The sequence below is a fragment of the Lampris incognitus genome, chromosome 3, assembly GCF_029633865.1.
Source record: "Lampris incognitus isolate fLamInc1 chromosome 3, fLamInc1.hap2, whole genome shotgun sequence".
In the NCBI taxonomy this organism is placed as follows: Eukaryota; Metazoa; Chordata; class Actinopteri; order Lampriformes; family Lampridae; genus Lampris; species Lampris incognitus.
Window position 1 is genome coordinate 98,129,867 of NC_079213.1, and position 19,046 is coordinate 98,148,912.

The following is a 19,046-nucleotide window of genomic DNA, read 5'->3' on the forward strand; positions in this document are numbered from 1 at the left end:
AAGCCTCGCTATGCAGATCCATACACTGGATTACCCTGGAAGAAAGATGCCACTGACACAAGAGAAGCCAAGGCTTTAAGCAAGGTGGAATTACAGACACATTTGCATTCATGTTGCACAGCCACAAGAAGTGACCTACTTTAAGCCTGGTATGCCAGTTGCATGGTGGGGAGCCCGGCATGGTTCGTCCGTCAATAACGTGTGACCATCTACATGCATTTATTTAATGTCACATTCAGGGGTGCAGCACAAACATTCTGGGCCCTATACATAAACAGTCTCTGCGGGCCCCTTTCCTCATTTGTCTCTCACGCATCACTTCTAGCATACTGTATATTATTTACAATCACAGTACGTTAATCTATTTTAACCTAACAACCTAACCTTAGCCTAACGTAACTATCTTGCAGTGATTGAATAAACGACTCTGTGGTGTGCTTGTGTCAGCAGTCACTCGCGACATGACTAGATGAGCTGCATCGAGACATGCTCGTGAGGGGCGGGACTAAATCATTTTGCACCTTTTGTAAGGGGTGAGATGGGCCTCAAAGAGCCCTGCACTATTTTCTTTAAGTTCCTCAACCGATGGATTGAGCCAATTTTAACTGAAGTTATGAAACTAATTAGTTAGAAATAAACATTTACAAACCAAAACAAACTTTTAATTCCAGGCTTCCTGAGGCCCCCACCCCTTCCTTCTGGGCCCTGGTAGCCCCCCCACACACACACACTATGACGCCGCTGGTCACAGGGCCCTTAGTCTGTACCGCTACATTTGGGGACAGCGTGGTACTAAATCAGAGGGGAAAATGCAGCATTCTCTTCGTTGTTGCAGGAACTGGAAGAATGGGGAGGAGCAGGTGCACAGCGAAGTGCATAGCCGAGCACCTCATTGCTTAATGGTTCTGCACCCATTTAGTACTTTACTGCGGCCTGCCAAATTCCCAATGAGCTGAGCAAGCAGTGACTGGCTGGCGACAGGGTACGAGAAGCGCTGAGCAGATTACACCAGGGGGACACGCCGGTATGGCACCGCGGGCTGGCGAGAGAGGCCTGCTGGTGACAGACGGCATACTTGTGTCTGGGACACTCTAAACACTCTCCACCCTCTGACCTCACTGAGTGCTTCTCTTACACCATCTGGTCTTTGAGATCCTCACCGGGGGGAATTGTGTGTGTGTGTGTGTGTGTGTGTGTGTGTGTGCGTGCGTGCGTGTGACACACACACAGAGAGAGAGAGAGAGAGAGAGAGAGAGAGAGAGAGAGAGAGAGAGAGAGAGAGAGAGAGAGAGAGAGAGAGAGATGGCAAATAAGACAAGAGCACCATCTGCTGGACATGGTTTTCTACAACACTGACAACTATATGAGTGCACGCGCGCAGACGCGCGCACACAGTAGCGCTGTGATTGAATCATTAGGCGGCGCAGTGGTTAGCGCGGTCGCCCCACAGCAAGAAGGTCCTGGGTTCGAGCCCAGGGGTTGTCCAACCATGAGATGTCGTCCCGGGTCGTCCTCTGTGTGGAGTTTGCGTGTTCTCCCCATGTCTGCGTGGGTTTCCTCCGGGGCTCCGGTTTCCTCCCACAGTCCAAAGACACGTAGGTCAGGTGAATCGGCCATACTAAATTGTCCCTAGGTGTGTGTGTGTGTGTGTGTGTGTGTGTGTGTGTGTGTGTGTGTGTGTGTGTGTGTGTGTGTGTGTGTGTGTGTGTGTGTGTGTGTGTGTGTGTGTGTGTGGGCGCCTGTCCAGGGTGTCTCCCTGCCTACCGCCCAGTGACTGCTGGGATAGGCTCCAGCATCCCTGGGAGCAGGATAAGTGGTTCGGATAATGGAAGGATGGATGGGTGTATTGTGTCATTATGCTATTCAGCTGACACAGAAAGGTGTGTATAAACCTGCTGTTTACATAACGAACCCGCTGGCTTAGTTTCTCTGCCCGTGTGACCTTTATTCCTTCTGCAGGAAAAATGTGACCCTCAACTATAGGCAACACATTCCCCTATACAGCCTGCTCATCTGAACTGCGTTGTGTAGGATTATTTAAGGCCATGTTCTTTGCTTGACCACAGTTTAAAACATCACATGCTCGGCAGCTCTTGGAACGTGCACTTATCCCAAACACGGCTGGAAAAGGAGGCATGGTTCTGGTCTAGCCGTCATGCATGGGTCTTCATTTGAGTAACTTATAGAAAGAACAAATGGCTGCATGTCAAATATGTGACCACAATTACAAAGCAGATGTTTTTGGTATGGCGGACCAGGGAGTTCACAAGCCAGTTCGCTGGGGGAAATATAAGGCGAGCTGACCGGGACGAGGCCTGACACTGGCTCAGCTGGCCACATCAGAAGGTCAGCCTGGCGACAGACAGACAGTGTAGTGTAGAATAACTACCAGAGTGGGCTCAGTTCCCCTCCATCCAGACAGGTGTTCTGAGTTTCCCATCATTTCACTCTGAAACGTTAAACTTGTGAGTGGATTTGGCCTTTAGGCAGAGCAGTAGTCGGCAAGCACTGGTCAGATTGAATTTGGACCTTTTCTAAGATAGATTTCTGTGGGTGTGTGTATGTGTGCACATGTGAGTGCAGACATGAGCATATGAGCATGTATGTTAATGTGTCTATGTGTGCTTTAAAGAAAAACATGCAACAGTCGTGATAACAGTGGCGGCACGGTGGTGCAGTGTTTAGCGCAGTCGCCTCACAGCAAGAAGGTCCTGGGTTCGAGCCCGGTAGTCCAACCTTGGGGGATCGTCCTCTGTGTGGCGTTTGCATGTTCTCCCCGACCTGTGTCTGCGTGGGTCTCCTCCGGTTGCTCTGGTGTCCTACCACAGTCCAAAGACATATAGGTCAGGTGAATCGGCCATACTAACATCTAAAGATGACTCCTCCTCATTCACAAGTGTTACGGGATCTCATACAGAGCATCTGAGAGGCTGTCTGGGTTCAACACGTTGCAGCTTACAGTGGAGGTGCAGGAGGGAAGTCTGTGGCGTCTCCACTTCCCTGTCTCCTCACCTGTTTTCACTTCATTGAGGAAGCACCAGAGGGAGCTGTGGGTTTATCAGGACAGGCTGAATAGTCTCTCTCTCTCTCTCTCTCTCTCTCTCTCTCTCTCTCTCTCTCTCTCTCTCTCTCTCTCTCTCTCTCTCTCTCTCTCTCACACACACACACACACACGCACAAACACTCTCACTCACTCACTCACTTTCTCACACACTCACTCACTTTCTCGCTCACTCACTCACTCACTCACTCACTCGCGCTCGCTCAATCACTCACTCACTCACCCACTCTGTCTGTCACTCACTCACTCACTCTGTCTGTCTGTCTCTCACTCACTCACTCACTCACTCACTCACTCACTCACTCACTCACTCACTCACTCTCTCACTCACTCAGTGTGTGTCTCTCTCACTCACTCAGTCACTCACTCACTCTCTCATACACACACAGACAGACATGTACACACTCTTTCTAACAAACACACACGCACGCGGACGCACACACACGCGCAGTGCAGACACACCCAGGGAATGAGAACATCAGACAGCAGCCGGGATTGGCAGAGCACATTCATTACCTCAACGAAGAGAGAAAACATTACCAGGTGGCAGAGATCCTAGCGAAAATAAACGGCTCAGCCGAGACAGGGACAGTCAGCCGTAAGCTGCCTTTGCCTGTCTGTCTAAGCTCTAACTGCACCATAATTAAAAAAGGTTATTCAGGGGTTATTTTAATCACATAAGAACTACTTTTGGTTAACAACAACAACAATAATAATAATGATAATAATAATAATATAATAGTTAATAGTAGGTAGCACACTGATGGGAATTTTTCTAAATAGGAGGCCCTGCACGCTGGTGAAGGATGTTTTTGGTAGAAGGCTGGTGTGTGTCAGTGAGAAGCTGAGGGCTGATGTCAGAGTGACTTCATAGTCTTCGGCTCTGCAGCATCCAAAGGGCCTGTCCAGGCCTACGGCGTGGAAAATGAAAGCAGAAAACACAGAGGCAGAGAAAGAAAGGTGGAGAGCGATACATAGGCCATGGTGTAGTTGAAGCAGAGAGGCACAACGCGAACCACTAATAGTCAGTGATAGCCTTACTTCACACATTTTACTGATTGTGGAATAACTTCAAGCATCGTTCATCTTCGTATGTTTTAACAATTTTATGCAGGGCAGATAAATAAACTCCAAACTACTAACTCGTGAGACAAAATCTCAGTACATTTAATTCTAACTATAGTCTGCAGCAAATAAGCTCATGTAAGATTCATCTCCAGGTAGCGGCAGCACCGTCAGCCTCATGTAGACTGAAATATTTGTTTCCAATTTGTCTCCTCCTTCCGTTAAAACCACATCATTCATCATCATAATAAATCCAGATTTTTTTCTCCATTGAACAATAGTTATTTTATCCACCTGGACCATGGAGTCAGTTTAGATATAGATACTGCTAACTGGCATCTTTGCTCTTTGCCATGGTTTGCGACACCCCCCATAAAGAACTGTTGAAACTTTTGACCAAGTAGGATGAACACTGGTGCAGCAGTAAACACGTACAGGAACAGGACTGAGACATGATGACGATGTGGTTGGCTAGGTAATCTACCAACTCTCAGTGGGACAGTATTCCCATACAGTTTCATGTTGCCTGGGTCCAGGACTTTGAATCCGCCCACTGATTCTTCTTGGCATGAAACAGCTGTTTCTCGGTTGAAAAAGCGATTATCCAATGATCGCCGCGCCCGGGGGCGGGGGGGGGGACAATTAGCCAATCAGCGCCACGGGGGGACTAACGCCGTTGTCAAGCGTTAGACGGCATATCTTCTCAATAGCGCCAATATGTTCCACTCTTTAAAAAAACCCGGAAAAAATCAATAATGTTGGCATGGCTACGCATCAGTGTAGACTTAAAATGACGCCAGATTCACGCGGAACATTGGTCCCTAGTGATTGGCCAGGGAAAATCGAACCCCCCTCCCCCACGGGGAGCGGTTAGAGGAGGCAATCTCAGACGGAAGGTGGAAATGGAGTGTAACGACGTGACAATTCTGTCTGGTATTATGCAACAGTTTAATTGTAATATACATTATTTGGTTCGACGAGGCCATTTTTTTCCAGGGTGGGAACTGAAGGGACAATGGCTGTTCTATCTTGTTTGAAGGCTAGTTTCTCACGACTGTGAGGGGAGGCACAGATCGGGGAAATCTCGGATCTCAGCTTTAACAACTCATCTTGAGCTACGGGTTTATTTTAGGAAGAAGGGAATATAATGCTCCAAAACAGCAGCAGACACAGAAGGAGGGGTATAAAAAAAAAAGGAAAAAAGGGGCAGGAGGAGTGACCAGATGCAGACAGTCCAAATAGTACAGGACGAACTGTAAGAGTTTTGCGGCACGGATTTATCAGGTTGTCAACGCAAAAAAGATAACACAACTTCGATATTAAAGGCTAATGCGTATCGGGATAACCAGACACCTCTATAGCCCACCTGCAGTTACACACTTGTCCACTATCGGGGCATGACAATGTGTCTGAATAACAGATAAGAGAATAACTCGCTGCAGGCATGGCCCACGGTAAATAATGAGAGCGGGTTTGGGACTATCACATGTGCCTTTCTTTTTGGTGTTAATTTACGACCCTTCAGACTCTGCGATGGGAACGAGTGGAGACGTCGAAGCATTTCATCCCCTTTTCCCCCCCGAGTTCAGTTATGCATATGCAGCCTTACCGTGTAGGGTTTTGGCGTATGCTTTGCACGCAAAGTGTAATATCGTGTTATGTGTAGGCAGATCGGCGAGACCGGGTAGTGCGGTTAAATGACAGGAAACGCACTTCTCTAGAGAGAAACTGAAGCGAGGGCGCCGGAGATTGTCGTCAGATTTGATCGTTTTATGTTTGGCGTGGAGACACGTGCACTTTTGCTAATTTGCTTTCCAAAAAACGCAGGGGCATCGTCTCAACGTGCGTGATGCGGGGGGGGGGGGTGTTAAAATACTGTGCATCGGGACTCCGCGGTCACCCCTAAAAAGTAAACACGTCTCTCCTCCTCCTCCTCTCTCTCCTCCTCTCTCTTCTACCTTTTCGGCTGCCCTCTCCCCCCTCCCACCGTGGCTGCACACCAACACACATACACACACTCACTCACTCACTGTCTGAGCTGAGTTGCGTCGAGTTCAGTTCGCGGCGGAGCTCGCATCCCGGTCGGGTCGGGGGGTGAGCGGTGTGTATCTGGGAACGATGGCGGGGGTCGGGGCCGCGGGAGTCGGTCTGCTCGGGTCGCTGGTGGTCGTCCTGGCCTCTATAAGCTCCTCCGTGTCGGAGCTGGTGACGACTGTGGTCCAGGAGCCGGTCAAGGCCGAGTCGTCCCTGCTGAAGCCGAAGGTGATGATCGCCATCCTGGCGCGCAACGCGGCGCACAGCCTGCCGCACTACCTGGGCTGCGTCGACCGGCTGGACTACCCGAAGGAGCGCATCGCCGTTTGGTGAGAGAGACACAACCCAACCTCTGTTGTATCATCTTTAGACTCAGTGGTCGATTTGTAAACTAGAATCAAAGCTGTGTGTGTGTGTGTGTGTGTGTGTGTGTGTGTGTGTGTGTGTGTGTGTGTGTGTGTGTGTGTGTGTGTGTGTGTGTGGCAGGGAAGTGGGCCGATGCTTCAAAAACAATACCCACAATCACCTTTTCAAACCAGAGCCTTTTTCCAATGTACGGGTAGGGACGCCACAGGTGGGTGCTGCGGAGATTTCAAACGCGTCCCCGGGTTGTTTGCTGTAAGAGGTAGCGGCCGAAGCCTTCTCAGGTACACTGAAAAACTGACATAGAACCACAACAAAACATCTCCTCACTCTTTGGGATTTGATGTCCCGATGAAGCCAAGGCCAGGTGGGCTGCTGGTGTGCACATCTCCAGTATGGATATAATTCAAATATCAGTAATAGTTTTCTTTATACTTTCCTTGTATAAGATAATGCAACATAGCTTTTTTTGGGGGGTACGTTTTACAAAGGGTTGGCTTTTGTCAAGTTGGTCAACAGAGGGGCTGGCATCCCCTTGCACCGCCCCCCCCCCAAACCCATCCCCTGTCTACACTTTGCGCAACTTTGTTCCCCCTCATTTCGAACAGGCACACGCTCATTCCCGTGGCGGTGGGCGAGGGACGCGTGTTATTGACTGTCTGAACTTTATTGAGCAGCACGTCTCCACCCCGCGGGGCCGCGAACGCGCTCTAATAGCCGCGTGCGCAACCTAAAGCGGAACTTGTCCAAAAAAATGGTGAAATTCTTGATAAATCTACGCGATTTATTGGCAGAAAGCGATTTTGCGCATGGCGACACGGTCATTCGCAGGACACGGAGAGAGTCAACATTTATTGACCCCCCCCCCCCCAAAAAAATAAAACCCAATTCAGCCAAAACGTTTGCGTGAATCAGATCTCCCTCCATATGCCGGGAAGCTAGTTAGATAGTAGCCCGTTTCCAGAACAGCCCAGGTGTTTTGCGCCGTATTGGTATTCGACGCAAATCGGGACGTGATGACGACGTGCGCACGGCACGCATGGAGCGTGCTTGCGCCGTCGGACGCGGAGGCCGCGTGCGGTGGCTGCGGCTTTTTTCCCCCCTTTTCTTTTACGACGCGCTCACCTCGCGTGTCTGCCGGGCTCCAAATTTGCACATATAAGCAACACGAGAGGGCCTGTTGCGCATGTTAATCACGCCTTTGTTTTCCTCCTGATTCAGCATAAACCTGCGGGAACTTGACAGCAGGTAAACTGCCCCCCCTCCCCCCTCCCCCTTCCAGTCGAGGTCCTATACCCTGTTTTGTCTTTATGGGAGCAGATTAAGCCGAAACGCTGTAATCAGAGGGAAACCCTGCAGGTTGAGGGATGAAAGGAGACATTGAGTGGGGCTGACAGCGGGCCAGGGGGCGGGTGTGCTCTGGGAAGTCATGCGTAAAAAGAGTGCGCGCGCGCGCGTGTGTGCGTGTGTGTAGGTGTGTGCGTGTGTCAGGGAAAATCAGGGTAGAGAATAGTGGCGGCTGGCCAGTACAGGGCGCTGGGGCGCCGCCCCCTTCAAATATCAGGAGACGGAAATCTACTTAAACATGTTAGATATAATTTAGTTGTATAATGCAACCGTCGGGTCGTCGGGGACTAAACCGGCGCCCCCACTTCAACCCTCGAGTTGTTGTGAGGAGGGTGTGTGGACACCCAGCAGGACTAGAAATAAAACCTGTCAAAGGGCGGAGGAGTTCCTCTGCGAACCAACGGCCATCCATACCTGGAGGGGAGATAGGGACCACCAGGTACTCCCCCTACCGAAACACAATCATGGCTCAACCTGTTGAGGCATCAGCTGTGCTCCTACGACCTCCATAGGTTACGGAACTGATGATGATGATAATGATGATCAAGTATAATGCAAGTAATTATGAAATAAAAGTGTTTTTCAGTCTGTGAGCGCCTGTCAGCAGCCGTTAGATATTGGTTCCATGTGGTGTTTGGTTGATTTCTGTCTGAATACATATACTTCCTGGGTGAGGGGCGCTGGCCAAATGATACCTTATGTAAGCCCTCAAACTTTTGGCGAGCAGGTGACCCGAGGCTGATGTCTGATTGGTTTCTTCAGATTTTCCATGGGGGCGCAGTTCTGTGCGCCCCAGACACTCCCACTTTTATTGGCAGCGAATTGGTATTGTTTTAATGTTTTTTGATCTAATGTGATTGGACAATTCACGTGGCTGTCAATCATGTTCACACCCACCAGGCCGCCTCGTCTCGACTGTCAATCATCCACCAGCTATGAACCCTGATAAAATCTATAGGCTACATTGTCCTTAATAACTCTGTGACTGTGTGGACATTAAAGCAGCTGTCAGGTGTGCTGCGCCAAGGTAAATTGCGCCCCCCCCAAAAAACATTTTTTAGCGCCAGCTGCCACTGGTAGAGATTTATTATATTCAAACCAGGCTGAATATCAGAGACAGATCGTGTGCGTTAGATGTCCTGCATACAGGACCATGGAGAGGGTGACTGTATTGTGAGTTTTAGATGAGAATGGGGTACATTTGCAATATGTTCCTAATCAGCGTCAGTGTCCTGGGTGAGGCTGTTGCGCTCCAGTAGCCAGTCTTTTGTTTTGTTTCCAATAATTCTCCCTTTGCTTTACAGTTTTTCTTCTGTTTGCGGAGAGACTGGCTGTTTCTTATCCAGAACACCCCCCCCACACACACACACACAAACACACACACATGTACACAAGCTCGAACAGACTCTAGAAATTCAGTACACAGATGGGCCCTTCTCTGCAGAGTGCCAGATGACTGAGCTAACATGTTTATGTGAGGGGTTTGACTAACAAAGGGAAGGTTTACAGTCGGTGTCCTGCCACTCGACAGCCAGTAGCGATGCGATGTGGATCGGACGGCTGGAATGAAGAGCCGTGGCTTTATCGCCTCACTTGCAAACTGCTGATATTGTCATTCTGTCCCACAAAAAGTTGCACAGTGAAATTATTGGGGTTGAATGGGGCGCGGAGAGGTCAGTCCAGAAACACCAAATGATGCACGGGTAGGTCAAGCGGTCTACATGATCGGCGCAGGCATTTTAAGTCTCGCAAAATGGACCATAGTAGTATTTGACCTACAGTATTACAAGTGTGTCAGCGTCAGGAAAATCACAGTATCTGGGTATTAATCAGCAGGGATTTTAGGCTCCAAGGGGGTCGAGGATACTAAGTGTCAAGTGTGTTAAAAAATATTTTGTCAACAGAATCCAGGATGTGGGTATAAAGCGTTTTGTGCACAGGATTAAATTGTTGCGGTAATGATATTAATTATATCTCGGACATAAGACTCTTGAGCTTTGCTTGTGTAAACAGATCGGTCTTATCCGTCACAGAATTTATAACGTCCACCCCTTTTGTTTTGGCGCGAGAGTCCCACTAACACAGAAACCTATCGAGTGGCGAGCACGCGCACACACACACACACACACACACACACACACACACACACACACACACAGAATACTGAGACCAAGAAATTGACCACTAAGTGTGTCTTTGGCCAAGGCCCTTTTAATCACATGGTTAGTTTTTATTTCATCGGGCATACGCGTATTTTAACCGGTGTGGACTTTAGCATTTTCCAGTGTGCCCTCATCAACCGCCAAATGTCATAAAGTGTGCGATTATATGTGGTCGTACCAGTTCCCACGGGAAGTAATCACACAATGCCTCCCAAATCCAATAAGGTCATTAGTATAAAGCGGTGGTGATGTGAGCAGTTTTGTTGAGCATGGGGTGGGGTGGGTGGGGGGGTTGGGGTGGAGTAGGTGGGGTGGGTGAGATGGGGTGGAGTGGGTGGGGGGGGGGCTTCGGTGCACTATGAGAGCAGAAAGGGCAGTCGGATCAAACTGCCATTGCAATATTGCCTCTAACCCACGAGTCCCTGCAGCCTGCTCCCGGTTTTGTTTTCCATATTAACAGAATCAGCGCACACGAAAACAGGAGCAGGGGGGAAAAAACGAGCACACCCTCCGCCCTCAGCCAGACTTGTGACACGGGTAAAAGCCGGGAAACTGTGGACGGCGAGTTAGATCGACCCCCCTTGTGTAAAATATTTTAAATTGCCTTCGTCATCATTGTAATAAAAGCTCGCCGTAGTACTGCGGACGAGCAGGGGACATGTCGGTGTCTCACATGCGACGCGTTTTCATGCCGTAGTTGCCTTTTCTTTTTCTTTTTTTTAACAAAGTGATCATTTATATTTTACCAGGCGGCCTGGCATCCTCTCCGTCTTCACACATTTCTTTCTGTAACAGTCATCATTGTTTCCACACAGACGTCAAAAAACCCAACTATGCATCCAAAGCCCTATCTCGCTGCAAGCAGGACTCCGCACAAACGCATTCCTACAACAGGACACCGAGGAAACCCTGCTTACTGATCCCAACGGGGCTACCTGGGACACAAACAGTTTACAAAGTCAACAAAAATTACAGTTTAACACGTCCTCGGGGTTAAGCCGGTCGAGCCGAGAGGAGGTTTGATGTGCAGCGGAGACGGAGAAAGTGGCGGAGACCATCCATGTCTGCAGGGTCTGGTGCTGTAGTAGCTGCAGCCTTTTTGTGTGTGGACAAAATGTTCTGCATGATAGTTCCACCCTCAGGCTCCGGGATACGGCTGAACTGAGTTGCATGGTTTTTTTCCACTCCATCTGCGAGCTCCTTGCTTCAAACCAGTGTGCCAGTGGTGCGGGAGCGAGGAGGAGAGGGAAAGAAAAAAAAATCTTTTTGAAAAGAAAAAGCTTGGAGAGAGAAGAGAGGGAGCGATATAGGTGTGTGTGTGTGTGTGTGTGTTTGTGTGTGTGGTGTTGTTGTTGTTGTGTAGTGCAACAGCAAGGCCCTTGCTCACCTTTCAACTCCAGCTTGCCCTCCCAGCGGACCGGGGGGGGGGTGTTAACACTTTGGTGGGTTTATGTGCATATGCATAATGTATGTTTGGGAAAGAGGGTGAGAGAGTGGGAGAGTGTGCTTGGTGAGAGTGAGAAGGCTAGACGGATAAACAACACCGCGGAGCGCTTTATGGGGAACGATAACAAGATGGCCTCCTGTCACAGGTTCGGTTCTCAGCAGCGTGAGTGACTAGGTCGAGCAGCACCTTAGTGAGAAAGAGAAGCGAGGGAGAGAGAGAGAGAGAGAGAGAGAGAGAGGGAGAGTCACACACTGCTGTCAGAGAATGAAAGGATTTTGTGAGTTCCTGAAAGAGGGGGATGGAGGGGGCAGGAGGGTGGTCGACGGCATTGGGGAAATTACCCAGGGGGCTCTGAACAGGTTAGCAAATCCGCATTCCAGCGGCACTTTAACTGTGTCTGCCCTCGTCTCGCCCTTCTTCGCTGTCCCTCCCTCTCCCTCGCCATCCCTTCCCCTCCTCTCCTGCAGGAGGACAATTATCTACGAGTCACGGCAAGAAAATGTGCAAATTTTGTTTAGTCGTGTGATTTTCGGCCAGTGAACTTGGCCAGTGGAAATGGCAAGTATCCCTGGATCGAGGCCTGGTATCGGCTGTACCCAGTGTGAGTGAGTAATGCGATAGGTCCCAATACGCTGTGAGTCAGGACGGGGTCTGGACGGGGTCTGGACGGGATCTGGATGGGATCTGCATGGGAATATGATTGCCCAAAACAGTAACAGGAGGCAGACGTCAGTCTCACGTCGGTCCTATAAAGCTGAGGGTCGTGTGAGAGATTTCATTGCAATCTGTAGGTGGCATGTAAAAATTCGCACCTCTCCGGCAAATGACCTCATCGCAGCACACCCATCTGTCCTGCCATTTTCACTACATCGACCCCTGAGAGGCGAAAAAGGAGGCGTCTCGTACCCGCCCGTGCTTGTCAATCCCGCCGCCCGGTGTCTGTGGTTGAGTTTTGCTGTGTGGACACAAAGCGTTTATAAGCACTGCCCGAGAGGGCGACAGGAACTGGAGGCTCAGGTTCGTCTTTGAAGCCGAATTCATTGGCTCTCATCTCCTGCCAGCTTGCCTGTTGCCTTTTGCAGCCTGCTGAGTGAAGGGCCTGTTCTATAGAGAGCCTTCAAAGGACGCCGGACACCGCAGGAGGCTTTTCAACCGGTTGATGTTTTGTAGGCCAGGCTGCCATTAGCATGCACTTCAGGCCGCGTGCTGCTGGCTGCCTGCTATTTGCTGCCTGCTGGCTATGTTCATATGGTGAAGTGCTTTCTCCCCGTCCCAGGTGTTGGACTCGGGGTCATGATGATTTGTGATCTTGTTGAAGGGAGACTGAACCGCGGAGAACATCGGAGGTCTTACATCATCTATCTGCCCCCCGGGGAACCTCTTCATTTATTTTTGTTAGGCCGCCGTGTTTATTTACAGGGTTCATCCGTCACCAAGCCCCCTCGTTCCCCGTTCACCATCACGGTTGTTTACGCCGAAAGACGGCACCGGTACATTTTTATTGGCATGATTTTACTAGAAGGTTTATAAGGTGGTTTTAATAGGCATCCTCCGCTGTTCCCTTGCCTTTTGTTGACATTACTTGATGCAATGTAATGTTACGAGTATATAAAGCAATCAGAAAACTTAACGACCGCATCCATCATTCTGCTGATCATTTTTCCCATCATATAATTTCCCTGTTCCTGATTGGGAGAGAGGACTTGACTCTGTCAACATGAAAGAATGTCCTGTGGTTGCCAGTCACATGCTAAAGGCCACGATGGAGGGTAGAGGTGTGCCACATCACCTATCTTGATTCCTGTCAGAGGATGGAGGACGAGGGGAGAATATGTTGTTCCCCACACACCTCCTAGGTAGCATTTGATAAAATTACCACGTGCTGGCCATGTTATACACTGCACATTATGAGGACACCAAGTCACGCAAGAAGTAAATTTAGTTAAATAACTGAAAGCCTTCAGGGTTGGTGTAGTCGGTGTTTTTGGATTTGCTGGCTGCACTAACCTCCACTACTGCTAATGGCAGGGCATATCTCTATTCACACTCTGTGTCACAGAGGAGAAACGGGGGCATCCAGGTGGCATGGCGATCTTTTCCGTTGTCTACCAACACAGAGATTGCCAGTTCGAATCCCTGTGTTACCTCCAAGGCTTGGTCAGGCGTCACTACAGACACAGTTGGCCGTGTCTGCGGGTGGGAAGCCGGATGTGGGTATGTGTCCTGGTCACTGCACTAGCGCCTCCTCGGGAGATAGGGGGGAACTGAGGGGGAATAGCATGATCCTCCCACGCGCTACATCCCCCCTGGTGAAACTCCTCACCGTCAGGTGAAAAGAAGCGGCTGGCGACTCCACATGTATCGGAGAAGGCATGTGGTAGTCTGCAGCCCTCCCCGGATCAGCAGAGGGGGTGGAGCAGCAACCGGGACGGCTCGGAAGAGTGGGGTAATTGGCTGGGTACAATTGGGGAGAAAAAGGGGAGGGGGGGAGAGAGAATCTCTTACATTTTGTAGATGAGGTAGTTACTTGGCAGATGAGTAATGAGTCATGTTTAAGAGGTTAGCAGCCCCTCGGGTTCCCTCATACACAGGTGTCTCATCCCAAGTTGCATTCCACCGCAGGAAATACCTCTAAATTACTCCGCTATGGTTAGAGGCTCAGGTTCGGAAAGACGTCTTCCTGGGTTTAGACCTTTTTTGGGGGAGCAGTCTATCCAATAGTGAGGAATATGTTGGGAAGATCGGCCTGTTTTATTGGATGGGATTTGGTGTGGGACTGATTAGCAGCATGTGCGCTTGGTGTGTTTCAATATTACGTTTTGGATCGCAGTGCAGGAATTTGGTTGTTAAATGAGCTAGCTCTAATTTCGTCAGTGCTCTGCCCTCATAGAAGATGATTTCCCTGAGGTTCAGCCTCACTTTGACAAGATCACAAATCAAGAAGACTTGGATTTGTCTCTATGTGTTTGTGTGTTTGTGTGTGTGTTTGTGTGTGTGTGTGTATATGCATGCTCGTGCACTTCAATTGTTGGGATTTTAGTCATACATTCTTACATTTGGATGCGTGGAAGTGCGTGTTTCATGTGTGTGTGTGTGCGTGTCCACATTCAGATCTGTGAGTGTGCTACAATGTGTGTGCGTGTAAGTTTGTGTACATATATATGAGTGTTTGTACGCGCGTGTGCACAAAAGATGCATGTCTCTTATTTGCCGTCTTGGCTGAGTCCCTGCGACTCCCTCTGTTTCCCATTCAGCCCCCTTTTTATCCCATATCCCCCGAAGGCTGCCAGCATGTGCATGTGCATGCGAGTACCAGGCCACAGTCACGTCACGTATGTACTCACGATCATTATCACCTGAGATGCGGCTTACCAAAGCCACATCCAATCCCTGTGAAACCTCAAAGGCCCCCAAAAAAGTCATGTCTGTGATGTTAGAGTTACCCCAGAAACGCGAGTAAGGATGACATAATGACACAGAACCGTTGTGCAACACTTCTTTTTTTTAAATACATATATTTTAGAGGTCAGAGGGCAAGTCTAATGTAGACTTAATTGAAACCTCTCTTTGTTTATTTCAAAAATTAGACCTTGATCTGTACTTGATTTTGTAAGCCGCCAAGATTGACTTCCAGCCAACTGGATCAGTCGGTTGTCTTCACATTTTAGGACTTCAAGAGCAAATACAATGAAGGCTGGAGTGGAGCCTGTTTACGGGTGAGAGTGAACTAAATCACTAACGTTTGTTCCATCCTAGCAGTGTAGCTATGAGCGGCGGGCAGCCACCGTGCAGCGCCCCGGAGACCAACTCCAGTTCTTTTTCTTATTGCCTTGCTCAGAGGCACAGGCAGGAGTATTAACCCTAACATGCATGGCTTTTTGATGGCGGGAGGAAACCGGAGCACCTGGCAGAAACCCACGCAGACACGGGGAGAACATGCAAACTCCACACAGAAAGGACCTGGGACGGCCTGGGGTTCGAACCCAGGACCTTCTTGCTGTGAGGCAGCAGTGCTAACCACCGGGCCACCGTGCCACCCAGGGCCACTCTTGTTTCAGCAGTACAAAAGGAGATAGAGTCCATGTGGTTGTTACCTGCATCTTTATATTTTAGGAACATTTTATGCAAAAGTCACCATGACCTCAGCATGTATGTGTTGTGCCGAGCTCAGATCCGCACCTGCCGGCGAGCCTGGTTCACCCTCATCCATCTGCTGCATGAGAAAATTGTTGCTATTTCATTTCTCTCTGTTTTGAGATCCCGTGATGTTTGGCTTCTCCGCCTTGCACTCCCCAGTAGTTGTGTGGTCAAGTTCAATCCCAACTTTATCTGTGATGGTCCCCCCCCCTCTCTCTCTCTGCCAGCGTGGAAATGATTGCCTCTACCATTTGCTCTGGGTTGTAAATCTTCTTGCCCAGATGGCCCATGTGTTGCAGCATGCTGCAGGGCAACAGGCCAGTGGCATTGTCAGAGCTTGGCAGCACAACAACAACAGAGCCGGCTCGGGCTCAAATAGACTGTCACGTTGGTATGAGTACCCCCATGCAGAAAAAGGGGGAAGTCTGGAAAGAGAATGAGGTTTAGAGAGGTGGATGCAGACTTACTTTAGATGTTGAAGGGAACAAAGAGGGTGTGGTAAAGCTGTTTGTTGACCAGGTTGACTTTTAGTGGACAGTGGAGTATTCAGGGGAAACGCCGGAGTCGGTGTTTGTAAGAGGAAATGTAATTTTAGCGCCGTCCAGCAGTCTGTCTGTCCGTGCGTTTCTGCGTGTCATCATTTTCATGGCTTAACCACTGAAACAAATGGTACCTCTGTCTATGCTCTCCCTCCCTCCCTCTCTCTCTCCCACCATCCCTTCATCCCTCCCTAATGTCCCATATCTGATCCTGACCACACCCCCCCCCACTCTATTCTCTTTTCTTTTTCTCTCTTTTCCTTTTCTTTTATCCTCTTTCAGAAATCAGCTGGCGACCAGCGTGTTTCAGATGATGCGGCGTTGTCACACCAACACCCACTGCTGCTGTATTGCTAATTATCATCATCATCATCATCAGTATTTTATATACATGTTCAGCCTTTCATTTGAGTAACTTCGCTGTGTGAATGGCCATCTTATGTCAGCTACACACCGAGACAATGCAGTGCTTTGAGAATTCGATAAATGAAAATGATAGCTGGATGGATAAGATGATGGATTGTAAGGCGGGGGTGTGTGCGACATGTTTGTCTAAGGCGGTTCGAATGTGTAAACGAAGGTGAAAGGGATTTTTTCACGGGCAGAAATGTGCAGACGGGCCTGAGAGGCCGAGTGTGGTCGAGTGTGGACTGAAGTGACTCTGTGTACCGCCAGGATGTGACTGATGTTTAATCTGCGATTGTTGTTGTACAGACCGGCGACTTGCGTGTAGTGCGCAATGAAGCTGCAGGCTTCACTAAACCAACCGAGCCTCAGACACCGGCGTAGGCAGCCTGGCCTTGGGGACTCGGCTTTTGTTGACTATGAGAGTCATGAGGAATTTTAGTCAGGCGGTCTCTGCCCACCTACCCCTCCCTCTCTGCTTGCTCCCGACTCCCTCCATTTCTCTCCCCCTCTCCCCCCTCCTCTCGCTCCTCTGCCCTGCGAGGCCATCAAGAGGCATGTAGCCACGTCAGCCTCCATTGAAATAGAGTCAACACAACGCGCACACACACACGCACGCACACACACACACACACACACACACACACACACACACACACACACACGCACACACACGCACACACACACAAACACGTGTGCTGTAGAATAGTTATTAGTAGACTAGTTGAAAGAGGTCTAAAACACTCTTGCTTCGTTATTACAGACAGCACCTAGTCATTATTGGCCGTGATATTAGATAGTTTATTGAACCTGCAGTCTGCCGACTGTTGGGACCAGACCTGTGTTTACCCAAAGGACCCGTTTCGAGCGTCTGTGTTTAAGGCCAGATGTCGACCCTCTAGCCGACGTCCTTCACCGCACAGCCCCCTGTTATCTGACGCGCTCCTCTGCAGTGGATAACCAGCCACAGCACGGGGGGGGGGGGGGGGGGGAGGCACACGGAGCGTGCCGTGGGATGAGACCAATACACATGCCATCGTGGTCCCCTATGGTTTACTCCGGCAGGTACTCGCTGCACTGCTGCGGTGCTGCAGCATGACTTTACGCTTCAGCAGGAAAGGGAAACCTCAATGTTCATGAATTGTTTGTAACACACTACTCAATCTATTCTCAATCTATTTTGTTTGGTTTTGTTTTGTTTTTTGTTTTTTTGAAAATGTTTGCTTTGGGGGCATCCGGGTAACATAACAGTCTATTCCGTTGCCTACCAACACGGGGATCGCCGGTTCGAATCCCCGCGTTACCTCTGGCTGGGTGTCCCTACAGAAAACAGTTGGCCGTGTCTGCGGGTGGGAAGCTGGATGTGGGTATGTATCCTGGTCACTGCACCAGCGCCTCCTCTGGTCGGTCAGGACGCCTGTTTCGGGGGGGGGACTGGGGGGGAATAGCGTGATCCTCCCACACGCTCCGTCCCCCTGGCGAAACTCCTCACTGTCAGGTGAAAAGAAGCGGCTGGCGACTCCACATGTATCGGAGGAGGCATGTGGTAGTCTGCAGCCCTCCCCGGATCGGCAGAGGGGATGGAGCAGCGACCGGGACGGCTCAGAAGAGTGGGGTAATTGGCCGGGTGCAACTGGGGAGAAAATGGGGGGGGGGGGGGTTTGCTTTATTAGATAGGATGGTGGCAACAGACCGGAAATGTATGGAAAAGAGAGGCTATTATCTTGGATACAAGATGGTTCGATCAGGCCTAAGTCCACATGAGCCTTGCACTGCAAAAACTAAAACCCTAACTCTGTTTTGGACAGCAGCATGTCCCTGACATTTGCTACCCAGCTGTCTGTAGCAGCAGTGATTCAGTTTGTCTGTTAGCTGGTAGATTATTCAGCTAACCTTAGCAAAGACGAGGGGGTAATGACGGGAGGGTGATTGCCGAGCTGCTGATTGGATGCTTGGGGCCTGATGGACTAATTGGAAGCAAGCGAAGGTGGGCTGAGAGAAAGTGATGGAGGCCGAGGGGGAGTGGAAGGGTGTGTAGAAGAGGTCCTGGGAAGCATGTGCCGTCCAGATGCCGATCATAAATACTCAGAGGAAAGGGAGCCTAACCCAAACCCTCCAGGCAGCAGAATAATGAGGCTGCAACTTAGGGTAAGCTTCAAAAGTGGAACAAGAAGATAAAGAAGGAAGCATGAGAGACAGACAGAGAGAGAGAGAGAGAGAGAGAGAGAGAGAGAGAGAGAGAGAGAGAGAGAGAGAGAGAGAGAGAGAGAGAGAGAGAGAGAGAGAGAGAGAGAGAGAGAGAGAGAGAGAGAGAGAGAGAGCGCGAGCGATGGGGGCTCAGTAGGGGGTAGGAAGGCATGACGGTAGGTATCTCAGCTCCCAGGGGTGCACGTTATGGCAGGCTCTTAACACTCAACATGTGAAGAACCACCCACCCACACATGTTTGAGTCCATGACTTGTACGTGGTGTTTACCTTCCGTCATG

The 19,046-nt window shown here is 49.8% G+C and overlaps 1 protein-coding gene across 1 annotated transcript in view; it reads left to right on the forward strand.

Annotated features, from left to right (window-relative positions):
* Positions 1-6,202: 6,202 nt before the first annotated feature.
* colgalt2b (collagen beta(1-O)galactosyltransferase 2b) overlaps positions 6,203-19,046 on the forward strand; it is a 44,923-nt gene continuing 32,079 nt past the window's right edge. The window contains 1 exon segment of the mRNA XM_056277097.1: positions 6,203-6,489. Within this exon segment, the coding sequence (XP_056133072.1) occupies positions 6,245-6,489 (245 nt within the window). The 5' untranslated portion in view covers positions 6,203-6,244.